General features: G+C 41.0%; 1 protein-coding gene across 2 annotated transcripts in view; it reads left to right on the top strand.

The window, feature by feature from the left end:
• The window catches only part of LOC126278195 (GMP reductase 1-like), a 62,117-nt gene that overhangs the window by 32,761 nt on the left and 12,887 nt on the right, over positions 1 to 16,469 (top strand). For both annotated transcript variants that reach the window (XM_049978110.1, XM_049978111.1), the window contains exons 4-5: positions 3,329 to 3,517; positions 9,200 to 9,402. In XM_049978110.1, the coding sequence (XP_049834067.1) occupies positions 3,329 to 3,517; positions 9,200 to 9,402 (392 nt within the window). The remainder of the gene's footprint in view (positions 1 to 3,328; positions 3,518 to 9,199; positions 9,403 to 16,469) is intronic.

Below are 16,469 nucleotides of genomic sequence, written 5' to 3'. Positions count from 1 at the left end.
AGCTGTGACACAGTGAACACCACTTTTGTACAAAATCTTCAAACTCCTGAGATATGGACTGGGATCTGTTGTCGGTAACTAATGTGTACAGAAGACTTTTCATTGCAAAAATTTGTGACAAATCAGAAATTGTTACTGCCGCAGAAGCAGGAAGACAATGCATCACATATGGAAAAATAGAATAAGCACCAATTACAATAATCTAGTAGAAATTCAAGAAAAGATCCAAAAAATCTACATGAATTCATTGCCAAGGCTGTTGTGGATCTGGCCACGGTGACAAAGACGCTTGGGGAGTGACCTGATGGGTGGCACACTGTGGGCAGGCTGCAACAACTTGCACCATCGCCTGGCCAAAAAACATGTCTGTGCACTAATATGTCTGTGCCTGACACCCCCCAATGATTCACATGTAATGAATGTGTAACCTCAAGCGGACAAAACTACAATCCAGGCAGTGGTGTCTTCTAATAGCAACATTCCATCCCAAACTGAAATATGATTTCATAATGAAAAATAATTTTTCAAAGGATCAGAAGCATGGCCCAGAGGTTTGTCCAGTTAGCCATGTTGCACAAAAGAAACAGCTTTACTTAAAACAGGATCTGCAGCTACTGGGGCTGCAATTTTGGTGGTAGTAATAGGAAAATGATCAACAACATTTTTAGCTTCCTTTTCTAAATGAAAACGAAGCAGTTCTGCTTTATCAAACTCTGGAACTGGACCAATCAGCAAACGTGAACCCTCTGGTCTGAGAATTCACCAATGTTGCTGCTGCACCCATGTCCACCAGCCTTCTCAATGATTTGTTAAACAGACTTACTTCATTGTGTAACCTGCTTTGAGACACAGTCACTGCCGACACACTATGCTGACACACTGTTCACATTCATGTTTGTTTCTTCCTCACTCAGGTTTGTAAAGGAGTTACATTCAGCAGCAATGTATCCTTTCTTATGGCAACTATTACATGTTACTCAGGGCTTGGGACACATGGTCTGTTCTTGTTGAATGAAGCAGTATGGACATCAAGGCTACAGTGCACAAGGCTGTCGCCATTGTGATGTGGACTTTTGTTGTCACGAACACCGATTACCTCTACAGTACTGAGACATCTGCTGGGCTGCTGCATTAGCGACTATGTTCCCTTGTGAACTGACTGAAGGCTGGGAGGGGTGAGAGGAACTGATTTTTGAAACTTTGGGCCAGGCTTCTGGCTACTTGCAGCCCGTGAAACTTCAAATGAATGAGCTATGTTCAATACTTCTGAAAGCACAGGATTTTCACACTGTAGAACCCACTCTCAAACTTCCCTGTCAGGAGCAAATCATATGATTGCATCACAAACCATTTGATTGGCGTAGGTTCCTTATGAACATTTGTCATGAAACTATGAGAACAGCTAATTCCATGTAGTTCTGCTGCCCATGCCCTGTATGATAGTTTTGGCCACTTTTGTCAGTTGTAAAACTCCCCCTGAGCAGTCATAACATAAGTACATTTACAGTGATAGGTAGAAGCTAACTCACACCACTGATTGAAAGAAAGATTTGTAGGTTCTTGTAAGGGGATGAAATCCATGACAAAAAAGGGCGTAGCACAAGTTTACGCCTGTTACCCAAATGCCCGGAAGTGTTGCTGCAGGCATTTTTCATGTGTTCCAGTTCACTGCTGGTGGGAATGGTGATGGGTATGTTGTTGGTGGGACCACAGGTCGTGCCATTGTAGTTGTTTAAAACTGGAAATAGCAACTTTCAGCACCTGCTGTGGCTCAAGAAGAGATTTAAGCCTGCCTACAAGGAAATTAAACTCTAGGGACTAATAAATACCATTCTTATCAACTGTTCTAACCCATGAACAATGTAATTTATTGCTTGAACAATACACACACATGGAAGATGAGGTAAAATACTATTATTAATGCACAAGTAGCCGGTGGAGCCTTGTGCTCTGATGTATACATTCATTAGTTCCAACAGGGGCACAGCCAGCAGGTTGCACATGCAACTGCTGTCGTATTAGCAAGCTAGATGGCCTGTAGTGGCCGAATCGAGCACAAACTTCATGCGTGAACAATGAAGTGGTGCACACACAAAATTGGTGGTTACAGCAATGACTTATAGTGGTTTTGCAGCCTTACAAATTAATGGGATTGATACAGGCAGTCCTCTTTGCCCACCTGTGCCATATAGTTCATTGTGATTTTCAAACAATAAGCACTTCAGGTAGCCAATAAAAGACCAACTAATGTAACTGGCACTGCTATGTGGATGCTACTATTATAATATAGACCCGTAGTGAAGAGGAGTTGAATGTCTTCCTGGTACATCTCTACAGCATCTACACGAAAATTCAATTTGTGACTGAGAAAAATAGCATTGGGCAACTTAACATCATTCAATCACACACAAAGTTCTGGCAATCCCGGCATGGAGAGCCTTCGGGAATATAGCACTGTATGTTAACAGGCAGAAGCAAATACTGCTGGCTGCTTCTGTAAAGTACACCAACAACAAATTATGTCTAGTGCTGATCTACTGATGCTGATAATGAATATAATGACTTTACATATATGTTCATTAGGAGAGAAACAGCCACTTTAAAAAGACTGACTGCTCATCTCATCTACTCAGTTGCTGTTTTTTCTATTACGTCAAACAAAGCATTGTATCTCTGCAGAGTATTAGTTGTGTATATACTGGCAAAATCAGGTTCTACTGGAAACAAAAATTAGACTTGGTCAGATTTACTGGTAGGCATGTGTACTGTTATTAGTATTTATTCCCTGATCAAAGAAATAGGTTGTTAACTTCTGTCACTTAATTATTTTCTGTGATCCTATAAAAGCTTTATCAGGCCAGTGACACATTTAATCTTTCTTTATGTTCCATTGAGTACCTAAAATTCACAGCAAATACAATGGAATGTCATGTATTGTACAACAGTTCCCATATTTATCTTTTCCTTTTAAAAAGAGATAGCAAGTAATTTGCAGTTAACCAAGACAAAAGGTGGACATAAATGACAACTTTTTTAATTAATTGTGGCTGTGTAATCAGTTATGGTAAACAATTATAACTATGCTCACGTAAAAGAGTGATGAGCTTAACAAGAATGATAAAATTCATTTTTACTGTGTGTGTCTCTTTTGTCAATAAATTGCCATTAATATTGCCAATAGACATAAATCAGTGTTCATTATACATGTGTATTCATTACCAGGCACCCTCTTCAGTTGACCATGCCATATTTTGTTCATATATAACAACTGAAATGATTTAAGTTGTGGATACTAAGTATTTTCTTTTCATAAGTTCCCTTTTTCCAGGCTGGTAATGTAGTAACTGGAGAAATGGTTGAGGAATTGATACTCTCAGGTGCTGATGTTATAAAAGTTGGCATAGGTCCAGGATCAGTGTGCACAACACGTATAAAAACAGGTGTAGGCTATCCTCAACTGAGTGCTGTAATTGAATGTGCTGATGCTGCCCATGGCTTGCAAGGGCATATAATCTCTGTAAGTATTTTTTATTCACACAAGTCTTTTATTTAGAAAGCCCTGTTATACTTTAACAGTAGAGGAAAGTCTAGCTCTCTCTGAAGAGTTTATTTAGTTAATATTCTAGTTATTGAAATTCATAATACATTTACTTACACATGTATAATACGTAAAAAAACTGTGCCTTACAAAGTAAAATTTCACCTAACAATATACTGAAATGTGTAGATATGTAAAATATACAATAAAAATAAAACAGTTTGATTATTGAATTCAAATATTTTGGAAGGCAGCTCCTTCTTGTGGAAGTTTTTTTACATAATTCACTCTTAATCAGCAAGTTGTTTGTTTATGAGATCATGTTAAGCTTCATAACAAGGAGAAGAAGAGTTCAGCAGCTAGTGTTGGAATTAGACAGTAGCAGAACTCTGGCCTTTTAAGACTGTGGTTGATCATTTTGGTTGGGATCCCATGTCTGCATTGTGACCATGGAATTGATTGGTTCAGGAGGACTGTACTAAACTCCATACAGAATCCCAATGGCCATAAGTGACTATGCCAAAGATTCAGACATAGCATCCACTCGGCTGTGCAGGATTGTACAGCCATGTCACAAACCCTAAGCCAGAAAATGGTCTTATTTTCATCAAGATGAATATCGACACACAGTGCAATAACAACTGAATCATGGCGACCATTGTAGTCTCTTCCCTTGACAAGGCAGTAAATTGAATGACACTGACAGAGGTGTGAGCAATGGCACCCATCATGAGTTCAACCAGGTCCTGGTTCTTTATTCAACACCATGTGGAGGCTCTGAGGAGACTGAACATTTCCACATTGCATTAATTGTCATCATACAGGTGCAGCACCTGGGGTGATGATTGGTGTACTGTGGGTTTGCATGGCTGGTAGTTGAGCTGTGGCTGGTCCTGAGAATGCACTGATCACACTGTTGGTACCTAAACTGATTACTTGGCTCGAGGCCCAGGAGCATGTCTGACTTCCATGAAATATGGGAACTCCAGACAACAACGTCCATGCCAGGTAGCCTTTGGTGTTGAAGGGTGGCACCAATGGGGAGAGGCCTCTGTTGGAGTGAGTGGCTTCATGTCATGGTGAAGAAATCGCATAACTCTTGTCAGATTGCACAACTTGCTTTAATGCAGAGAAATATGAGGGTCATTTCAAAAGTACTGCACACTAAGCATGCATGACCGTTATGGTGGCATGATCGAGTTGAAATTCATATTTTAGGTATGATGGTTTTATATTTGTTTGCTCATTCACACACCTGTGTCATGAGTAATTCAGTTTTAAAATGGAAGCTGAAACTTAGTCAGGTTGGATTGCATGTAGTGATCAGTGTTCCTTCATCAAAATTTAATCTCTACTTGGGAGGAACCCAACAGAAACTTAAAATGCTTTGAGAGTGGGAATAGTGTAGGGGATCATAGCACAGTGTCATAGTGGTCTGCTCTTGTCCATGAAAGTCAGATAAGCAATGAGGAAAACCCAAGAAGTGTAAGCAAATTCACCCCTCACATTGTTGTTTGTGACATTTTAAAAGAAGATTGATGAAAAACGTGTCAGGAAATGGCATATGAAGCCAGAATGTCTGTAAGTTCAGTTAAAGATGAGAAAAGTTGCTGCCAGATGGGTTACACATGATCTGAGTGAAGAACAGAATGGATGTCACAGAAGAATTGCTTCAATATTATTGAACAGAAGGAGAACAGCTTCTGAAAAGGATTGTCACACTTGTTGAAACTTGAGTGAAAGATTTTGAGATGGAACTGAAGTCTCAGTTGTAATAATGGAAAAGTTCTGACCCTCCATGCCAGAAAAAATTCTGCTGCTAACACTCAAAGGTGAAACTGATGAAGACCTTTGCATGTGACATGAATGGAGTCACAGCTGCAAATAGTGCCCCAAGGGATGTCTGTAACAGGTGCATACTACAAACTGCCTGTGCAAAATTTTTTTGCATCCAAAAATTCGTCAAAGAAGCCTAACAGGCTTGCAGATGGTGTCTGCATTCTGCATGATAATGCAAGATAGTGTATTACCCTACCAGTGATAGGAACGATCAACAAATATGGATGGGAAATACTTCATGACCCATCACAGAGTCCTGATATGAGCCCACCAGAGTTCAATTTGTTTCCCAAATTGAAGGAACACCACCATGATAAATGTTTTGGTACAACTGACAAAGCTTCCAGTGAGATGACCTGAGTAATTGACATCTTAACAATGAAGGTGCCCTATCTGGAATATGTAAGTTGCCAAATGTTGGGAAGCTGTTATAAGCAACAATGGAGATAATATTGGATGTTTGTAAAGGAATTTTGTAAAATAAATTATTTTATTCAATTATATCTTACAATGTGCAGAACTTTTGAAATGACCCTCGTATAACCCCAGTGCATATCCCTCATTAGCTAAAAATCAAGGTGAATTACAGACATGTCAAACAATGTACTAGATATTTGCCTTAATTCTTGGAATGTATCAGGAGGCATGGTGAATCGTTCTTAAGGGGAGCCGGAATGATAAAAATGACAAAATTAAGGTTTTTTGGTTTTTTCATTATAAAATTATTTGGAGTTTTCTGAATTAAACAATTCAAGTTTCACTCTTCTAAGTGAATTCTAAGTGTTTTTTATCGCTGCAAAGTTGACGCGCCACGTAAACGGTTGTAGCGAGTTGGTGTGTCAGCTCTGACAGCGCTCTGAGTAATTTGCATACTGTGAGTTACACTATTTTAAGAAATATACATAGTTTCGAATTTTAATACTTATCTTCTTGCACTAAATCTTCACTATAAGATTATAGTTCTTAATGACTAGATACTTTTAGTATCTTAAATTTTTGAATTTGGTCTATAATTACATGAAATGTTGAAAATCAAATTTTTGTTTACCCTGGAAACTGTTGTTAACCTGGCATTTGGAACTATAATGTGCAGTGTGTCGCAGGAGAAATGGTCAGTATTCAGGGATATGACAAGAGTACTCATTGAAAGCAAGAAACATGCTATGCGCATACGCCCTTTTCTGAATAGTTTGTGAGAAAGAAATGGTTTAAAGTACAGTTGTTTTTGGACTAGCGGCATGCCCTGTATTTTTTACCACCCAACCTTTGCTAAGTTTCATTTGATTGTTGCTTTCAATATCTTTGCTCTGAAATCTTTTTGCCATGAGAACTGTGATGTACTTCCAGCCTGTCCACTTCTTGCTAGATGAGCAAGGGAACATCTCAATTGTACTTACCCTGACTGCTGGGTTGGTTATTTTAGTACAGTTAACTGGCCACAAACATCGCCAGATCTTACGTCAGTAGATTTTTTGTTTAGGTGACTGGGTGAAGTCTGGGATGTGCAAACAGATGGTGAATACACAAAATTAACTATTTGGTCACACCGTGGACTCTGCTGCCCTCATTAAGGAATGTGTAGAGGCACTCAGACAAGCAGCAAGCAAGAATGCACAAATATATTGAAGTTGACAGTGGGATATTCGAACATTTATTGTGAATTGTACAACTGCTGTAATGTGTTGTGTACAGTATAGCCCCAATTACAGAAACCCTGATAACCAACCATCTGTTGTAAAAGAAGTAGGAAAATTAGTCATCCTGACACTGACGGCAGCTACTAACGACAAAATTTACACTTGTGATAATTTGACCAACAGGAATGTCATGTGAATAATAATATTTATCATGAAATAGAGACTGAATGAAAGAACATGATAGGATATGCAACAAAAACATCAAAGAAAGAATTGCAAAATAATTAAAAATGAAAGTTAAAGCCCAGATGATAAATTGGCCAAAGATAACATTTAGCACAGGAGGAGTTGTAGCCGCATCAAAAAGTTAGTTGGATGTGACTACAATGTAACTCAGAAATGGAAATGTAAGCTTCAGTTGCTATATAGTCGCTCTCTAGTACTATTGTGATAGTAGCATGCATGTAAGCGCTACTAGATTGTTTTAAGCTAATCGGAAGTTTGAAAATTTTGCGATATAGACTGAAGTATTATTAAGAAGTCATACTAAAGCAAAGTCATCTTTACCATTAGCAAGATAACGGGATATGGAGATTCATGACAAAATTGAATCATGTGAGATTTGTGATGGGGCATAGCCTTCATGATACTGTATAAGCACGAACATGCAAGGACATTGATAAAGAAAGATCACTGACAGAAAAACAATTATTAGTCTCGAGTAGGTAACAGACAAATGCAAACACGAAGAACATACAATTGCGCCGAGTTGTCAGAAGTTGTGGTCACGACAGGATTACTGATGCAAACGGAAGCAATTCCTTGATTGAAAAATCGGTGTGTGCACTCAGCATAGGGACAATTAATTACAAGGAACAATAAAATTGGATTCAGACTTTAATTCTTCATGTCACCTACATAATTGAATAGACATTATCATGTGTTTTAGTGACAATTAATTGACTATTAAAATATATTGAAGTGCAAAAATGAATTCATGGTTATTTAACAGTGAACAGTAATTGATTACGACACACTCTGAACATTGCTTAAGTATATGTTATCTCTGGAATTATGTCTTGTAGTTATTGAACCCGCGACATAGCAATGTCTTGACGACGGAATAACAATTTATCAACTTAACATCCTCACAATTCCATAGCACAACTTAGGTGATGGATTGAAGATTCAAGGCTTTATATTATTAATATTCAACATCCATTATCTAACCAGGCATAAATAGACTCAAAAACAAAAGAAAACTGGTGGTCATCATTTCAGGCCAAAGGAGACATCGCGCCATCGAGTGGTGCAATTGCCACGTTTATCAGTGAAGAAGGAAGAGTGGCTTACACATTGACACTCTGCTCTATCAAAACATTGACATTAACCATGAAAGACGGTATCTGAAATATTCACACTGAATTCTCAATGTTAGAGATAATGTGTAGTTCTGTGATCAAATGCATGTGTGTATTGCTGTGTACTTGATGAGAATATTAGTCACATGCATTGCTTCTGTTGCTGCAGTTTTAACAATCATAAATATATTTGTGAATTTTAAAATTTTCATGGTGAATTGACTGTTCAAACAAATTTCAGGCTTGCAGCCGGTCATCGTTCAATACTTCGCACGATATTTCAACTGGGCACCTGCCAGTCATCTGCAGGTGAGCCATCGCATTGAATGACGACCGGCTGCAAGCCCGAAATTTGTTTGAACATAAATATAGTTGTCTCAAAGAATGTATACTAAAATTCCTGGCTTATGTTTTAGACCCACAGATAGTACAGCTGTGAGGATTCGAAAAGAAAATTGGAAAGTATAACATTTTGCAGATGAAACAAGATATTGATAGGCAGAAAAGTTTAGGAAGCACAATATAAAAAGGCAAATTTAAAAGTACAGAAAGGAGGGGAGGGATAGAAAAAGAGATATTGGGAAAGAATGGAAAGTTATCTAAAAGACTTGAGAAGAGAAGGCAGAAAAAATTAGTTGATGTGTGTGCGATTATTTTCCTACTCATAATATTAGTACCTTTGAAATTTTATTTGAAAAAGGAAGTGAAATTTTAGAGAAACCATGTATTTGTTTGATGATTGTTTTTGTAAGCTACATTTTATGTAGTTTTGACTGACTGTGACACAGTACATAAGTTTGTTAAAGCACAACTTTTTCTTTCAGGATGGAGGCTGCACTTGTCCAGGTGATGTAGCGAAGGCATTTGGTGCTGGAGCAGATTTTGTAATGATGGGGGGAATGTTTGCTGGCCATGATCAGTGTGGTGGTGAAACAATTCAGCGAAATGGGAAGAAATACAAGCTTTTCTATGGAATGTCTTCTAGCACTGCAATGGACAAACATGCTGGAGGGGTAGCTGAATACAGGTGATAAAGTGTACTCCTATATTGTGTTGCTGCATTGAATTATAACTGTGCTCTCTCTCTCTCTCTCTCTCTCTCTCTCTCTCTCTCTCTCTCTCTCTCTCTCTCTCTGTCTCTCTCTCTCTCTCTCTGTCTCTCTCTCTCTCTCTCTGTCTCTCTCTCTCTGTGTGTGTGTGTGTGTGTGTGTGTGTGTGTGTGTGTGTGTTGGGGGGTCTCTGAATATAACCAAAGTCTACCAGCAGACCGATAACTAAGTATCATGTCTGCTTCAGTCATAACAACATATTGCACAGCACACATGCATAAGGCTGCTGTTTTTGTAGTCAGTAGTCCATATCCCCCATCATTTCCTTTCTTTTGAGTACCCCTTACACACTCACAGAGTAGCTAAGATGCTGGTCTTAATATTGGGGACTGAGTGAAGCTGTGCATGTTATAAGGCTGTGGACTCTCACAATCTGGAGGAGTGCAGGTCATATACCCATTTGGCATATCTTCCCAGGGCTCATGATCGCCTCAGTACAGCTCTGGAAGTGAGGATTGTCATTACTCCTTATTGCTTTTTCTCTATTGAAGATTGGAACACAATTGTCACATCAAGAGTTATCATTGTGTAGCTGTCCGACAGAGAACGCAACCAGATTTATAGCTCTCTCTTATACAGCCTGGAATGTTTATTCTTTCATTGTTGAACAGGGTGAATGTTCAGAAGATATTGGGCATGCCATACATACTGGTACACAAACCACGTCACCCAGAGTCAGCGGAAAATGGTCAACTATCTACTGGTTTACAAGAGCCAGATGGATTACTATTGAGAGTACTACTGCCAGATGACAATTGATCAGGCACCCTGGAGATTATCACAATATTCAAAGTAGTCACCAAATCCAGATGACATTCCTGCCAAGTTATAAACCCCCAGGGAGCCTATGTCTCATTTTTGGATGTGTCCCTAGCAAGTGTGGGGCTCCAGACCACTGCTATGTCTCTCCTGTAATGCAATTCCTGCTTCCTCCTATTCTGTTCCCCACTCACTCTAATCATTGCCAAATCTTGTGATGACAGCATGGATTTACTTATCTTGGTGTATTCTCATGAGCTCTTCAGTTATTTCTAACATCTCTCTATCATCCTTACCCAGATATGAGCTACAGCCATTCCCAAAGTTTTCCAATGTGCATATTGTGCAGGGAAGGGTATCTGTCCTTGTATGACCATCCTAGCACCCATCCATGTCAGACAAAAAAAAAAAATAATGCAGTGGCGAGTTCATTGTAGCGGTTGCCTTGTATCTGCACTGTTGTAGCCCCCTGACAAGGATTGCGCTGTTGGCGTCTGCACTGTAATTTTTTCACCCATTCTAAGGAATCCCCCCCCCCCCCCCCCTGCGGGTCCTGTCCATTCTCCATCTTTTGGGTGAGGACACCTTCCTGGGTGCGTTTTCCTCCATGCACTATTGATTTCTGCATTGACATGACTGTAGACTTCTTTGCACCTGATTTCCAGCATTGTAGCCAGTCCGTTCTGGTGGGGACGCCATGTCCCCTGTTGGTTGTACCCCCCTGACCACACAGGGATCGCTCTGCTGATGCCTCTGTTGTTAACTCCCCACGTATGCAAAGGGGTAGATGCCCATCCCACTGGGGCATCGGGACTTCCGGCAATGGCCATCCTGCCAGGTGGCCTTTGCTGCGGCTGGGTGGCACCCGTGGGGAGGGCCGCTGGTCGAAGTGGGTGGCATCAGGGCCATGACACGTGATGAAGCGTAATCCATCATCTCTTGCTGGTGGTGAAACATCAGCAGTCTTTAAGTGATCATGAGCCCAGTTCAGTGCAGAGCTCAATTCAGTGCACGGAAGTACGACCCCAAATAGCTGCCCTCCCTGGCCACACCATGGGAGGAATGTCAGGCTAAGGATGGCAGTGGATCTTATTCGCCCCGGTACCTTGTATGTTCGAGAGCTGATGGAGAACCTTTCATGATGATGAAGCCTCAGTTTTTTGTTGAGCATTTAGAGGACATGTTCGGGGATGTGGAGGACTTGTCAAAAATGAGATCTGCGTCAATATTGATCAAAACAGCATCCTCTGCCCAGTCATGGGCATTACTCGCTTGTGACAAGCTGGGGGAAGTTTCTGTAACCATCATGTTCCATAAGAGCTTAAATATGGTCCAGGGTATCATATTTCACAGATACCTTTTTTTGAAGTCCGACGATAAGCTGAGCGCCAATTTAGAGCAGCGAGGTGTACATTTCGTCTGGTGTGTCCACCGGGGTCCGAAGGACAATCAGGTTGCCACCGATGCCTTCATCTTGGCCTTTGAGGGTGATACATTGCCCGAGAAGGTCAAGGTGATGGTCTACCAGTGTGATGTAAAGCCTATCCCTCCTCTGATGCGGTGCTTTAAGTCTTGGAAGTTCGGCCATATGTCTTCCCGCTGTACTTCCAGTGTCACATGCCTAGATTGCGGACTCCCATCACATCCCAATACTCCATGTGCCCCGCTTCACATCTGTGTCGGCTGCGGAGAGCACCATTCACCTTGCTCGCCAGACTGCAGGATTCTCCAGGAAGAAAGGAAAATCATGGAGTATGAGACCCTGGACAGACTGACCTACACTGAGATTAAGAGAAAATTTGAATGTCTGCATCCTGTGCATATGAAATCATCTTACACTGCTGCTACAACAGTTGTGGCACCATCAGCTCCGCCAACCTAGGTCATCTCTCAGAGCCGGAAGACTACACCTGCCCCCTGGATGGTGGGAGGCATTTCCCTCTTCCTTGCTCCTGCACCACTTACTTTGGGAGCAACCACCCACCCATCAGGGACATCCGTCCCCACTTCTTAGCCAGAGAAGCATAAGTCTTCTTCGGCTTCTCTCGCTAGGAAGGGGTCCCTTGGGTCACTCCCTTCCCAGGTTTCTTCTAGTGGGAAAGATGACACCCACCAGTGGCTGAAGAGCACAAACGCAGCTGGTCGTAGCTCTTCATGCTCATCCTCAGTCTTGGAGACTGACCCAGTGAAGTCCTCCCAGCCAGGGAACCCAAGGAGCAGTGGGATATGTCCAAAAAGAAAATCCTTAAGACCAAGGAAATTTCGGTGGCACCCTCACCACTGCTACCTACAAGCTCTGCGGCTGAGGATGGGGTGCAGATTTTGGCATCCGCTGAGGACCTAGATCTCCCCAGACCCTCAGATACAATGGATGTAGACTGCTCAGGCAATAAATTGGTGGCAGCAAGTGACTCTGAGGCGTAAACTGCCTCATTGAATGAATGTTCCATGCCTTCCCAGTCTCACGATGTCATCCTCCAGTGGAATTGCGGCAGTTTCTCCTACTGCCTAGCTGAGCTACAGTAACTGTTAAGCTTTACACCTGCTATCTGCATTGCCCTCCGGAAAACCTGGTTTCCAGCAATGTGGACCCCTGCCCTCCGTGGCTGTAAGCGATATTACAGGAACCGTAGCAACTATAATCAGGTGGAGTTTGTATTTATGTCATAAACTTGGTCTATAGTGAACATGTGCCTCTTCTGTCGGAATAAGGGCAATGCAGGAAATAACCATCTGCAATTTACATCTCCCTTCAGATGGTGCAGTACCCCTGATTAGCTGCAGTGATTGATCAACTCCCTAAACCTTTCCTAATTTTGGGAGATTTTAATGCCCATGACCCCTTGTGGGGTGGTACCTTGCTTACTGGCCGAGGGAGAGATGTCGAAACTTTACTGTCGCAATTCCTGAAAAGAAACCATAGGTAACTGAAGAAATACTTCAGTCGATTGATGAAAAAAAGGAAAGTACAAAAATGTTCAGGAATATTCTGGCATATAGAAATAAAAGTTCCTAAGGAATGAAATAAATAGGAAGTGCAGGGAAGCTAAGGTGAAATTGCTGCACAAAAATGTGAAGAAATAAAAAAAGAATTGATTGTTGGAGGAACTGACTCAGCATCTAGAAAAGTCAAAACAACTTTTGATGAAATTAAAGCAAGGATGGTAACATTAAGAGTGCAGTGGGAATTCCAGTGTTAAATGCAGATGAGAGAGTAGATAGAAGAAGAAAAGGAGTCGACAGGGAAGAGAGGAGGAATTCAGTATTAGAATCAGAATTTAAAAGAGATGAAGATCAAGTAAGGTAGAAGGGATAGACAACATTCCATCAGAATTTCCAAAATGATTGGGAGAAGTGGCAACAAAATGACTATTCATGTTGGTGTGTAGAACGTATGACACTGGTGATACACCATCAGCTTTTTGGGAAGAATAATCCACACAATTCCAAAGATCATACAATCAGCTTAACAGCTCATTTATCCAAGTTGCTGACAAGAATAATGTACAGAAGAATGGAAAAGGAAACTGAGGGTCTGTTAGATGACGATCAGTTTGGCTTTATGAAAGGTAAAGGCAGCAGAGTGGCAGTGCTGACATTGCAATCGATAATGAAAGAAAGACTGAAGAAAAATCAAGACAGGTTTGACTATGTAGAATGATGCAAGATGTTCAAAAATCTGAGGAAAATAGGGGTATGCTGTAGAGAAAGACAGGTAATGTACAGGAAGTACAAGAACCAAGAGGAAACAATAAGAGTAGAAGACTATGAGTGAAGTGCTCGTATTACGAAGGCTGTAAGACGGGTGTAATTTTTTTCCCATACTGTTCATCTACGCATTGAAGAAACAATGATGGAAATAAAAGAAAGGTTTAAGAGTGGGATTAAAATTCAGGGTGAAAGAAAATTGATGATAAGAGTCAGCGATGACATTGCTATCTCGAGTGAAAGTAAAAAAGAATTACAGCGCCTGTTGAAAGGAGCGAACAGTCTGATGACTACAGAATGTGGACAAAAGTAATGACAAGGAACAGAAATGAGAATAGCAAGAAGCTTAACATCAAAATTGGTGATTATGAAGTAGACAAAGTGAAGGGATTCTGATACTTCATAGGCAAAATAACCCATGGTGGACAAAGAAAGGCCAGCGTAAAAAGCAGACTAGCACAGGCAAAGGTGATGTCCTGGCCAAGAGAAGTCTCCTAGTATCGAACACAGGCCTTAATCTGAGGACGAAATGTTTGAGGATGTACTTTTGGAGCACAATATTGTATCGTGTGAAAATTGGAACAGAAGAAAATCGAAGCACTTGAGGTTGAAAATTAAGTGAACTGACCAGGTACGGAATGAGGAGTTTCTCTACAGAATCAGCAAGAGAAGGAATATAGGGAAAGGCAGATAAGAAGAAGGGACTGGATGATAGGACGTTATCACAAGATCAGGGAATAACTTTCATGGTACTAGAGGGAGCTGTAGGGGGTAAAACTGTAGAGTAAGACAGAGATTTGAATACATCCTGCTAATAACTTAGGGTGAAGGTTGCAAGTGCTACTCTGAGATGAAAAGGCTGGCACAGGAGAGAAATTCATGGCAGGCCACACCAAACCAATCAGAAGACTAATCACAACAAAATAAATAAATACACGCCACCCAATAGAGTCTACTTTCTGGGAAGTTTTACATGATCTCAGCCTCTATGGCATCTCACTTGTCTTGCACTGGACCCTGAGTCATATTAGTATCCCTGGGGAATGAGATGGGTGAGTGCCTAACCTGGGAGGTGACCACTCGACTGACTCTGGCAGTAGGAGTATTGAGTCCTGACATACGAACGCATATGTGAAAGTTGGCCTGTCACTGCTGGCACAGGGAATGGGGTCGACCCTAAAACTGCATGTCAACAAGGAGATCATTGCGCTGTGGCTTTCCTCCTTCCATTCACGGAGGCCATAATTTTATGCTCTCGCCATACTAGACAATTCATCTGACTCGTGGTGTCATTATGCATAGTATGTGGAGTACCCTCTTCTAGAGCTCCAGTAAATGTGGGATCTTAAAGGTTTCTTATCTGTGAAGGTGGTCAACAATGAAAGAACAGTCAAACAGGTTTATGCTTTCTTTGAGAAGTTGCAATGTTTGGACCGTACTGGATCTGGGACGGGGTGGTTGTATCTCTGCTAAGGCCTGCCAGGAGCCCATAAGCTGTGTCAGACCAATATGCTGGTGTGGTCTTTTATCTAGTTTTATTCTCATTTGCCTCTTCCTGATGTTTGGTATGCATTTGATCCTTACCTCCTTTACTTGAACTGACTTCACTTGCACCAGTCTAGAGGGGTGTTGTTTGTTGCATTGCATCAGCTGTAGATTGGGCTGGGGAATGGAGGGTGGAAGTGGTTTGTGCCTCTTGCTGCAGATGAGTTCAAGGACTTCTCCCCCCCCCCCCCCCCTCCCAAATCTGCTCTTTGCTCTATAATCTGATCAGACCATACATTGTACATTCATTTTATATCTTACGCAACTACTCCAACAGCAAGCTTGATATTGCTCAAAATACCTTGATTCCTCCATTAGAACATGGCATGGTAAAACAACTGTATGACCTTCACCTTTAGCTGGTGATACTAAACTTTTACAGAAGGTTTTCATGGTTCAACATGCATATGAGGTCCAGTCAGTTCTGCAGTCTCTAGTCTGTAATCTTGTCTGACCATCAGTAGAACAAATATATGTAAATCACAAAAGAGCAACAGGAGTGTTTGGTATTAAGAGTAAAGAAACAGCTTGCAAAACAGTGTGAGACAGACTGAGCATTTGAACACAAGATTGGAGCAAGTATCCTTCCTGTTTAGTAGTGAGGGCAAGGCTGTGTTTAAATTTGACAAAAACCAAGCTATACTGTACACCATAGTTTATTTTTAAATAGGCCTTTTATGAGAATTCAGAAGAGCATCAAAATTTACTGTTTGAGAAACCCATTGTTTCCACGGTATTCATTTACTCCAGTCTTGTATTAGCCCATTTCCTCCTCTCTCTGTTCATTTCCTCTTCCCACACCTCTGTCCATCACCCCTTTTCCAGTGAGAGTTTGGTGGTTTTTAACCTCCACAGTACTTATTTCCAGATAGTAGTAACTGTACTAAGTTTGGTTGAAATCGATCCAGGAGATTATTAGATGATGATAAACATATATTTGTCACATATGTTGCACACATGCATGTCTGATTCA

The sequence above is a fragment of the Schistocerca gregaria genome, chromosome 6 (genome assembly GCF_023897955.1).
Source record: "Schistocerca gregaria isolate iqSchGreg1 chromosome 6, iqSchGreg1.2, whole genome shotgun sequence".
Lineage (NCBI taxonomy): Eukaryota > Metazoa > Arthropoda > Insecta > Orthoptera > Acrididae > Schistocerca > Schistocerca gregaria.
This window is presented reverse-complemented; position numbering and strand designations above follow the sequence as displayed.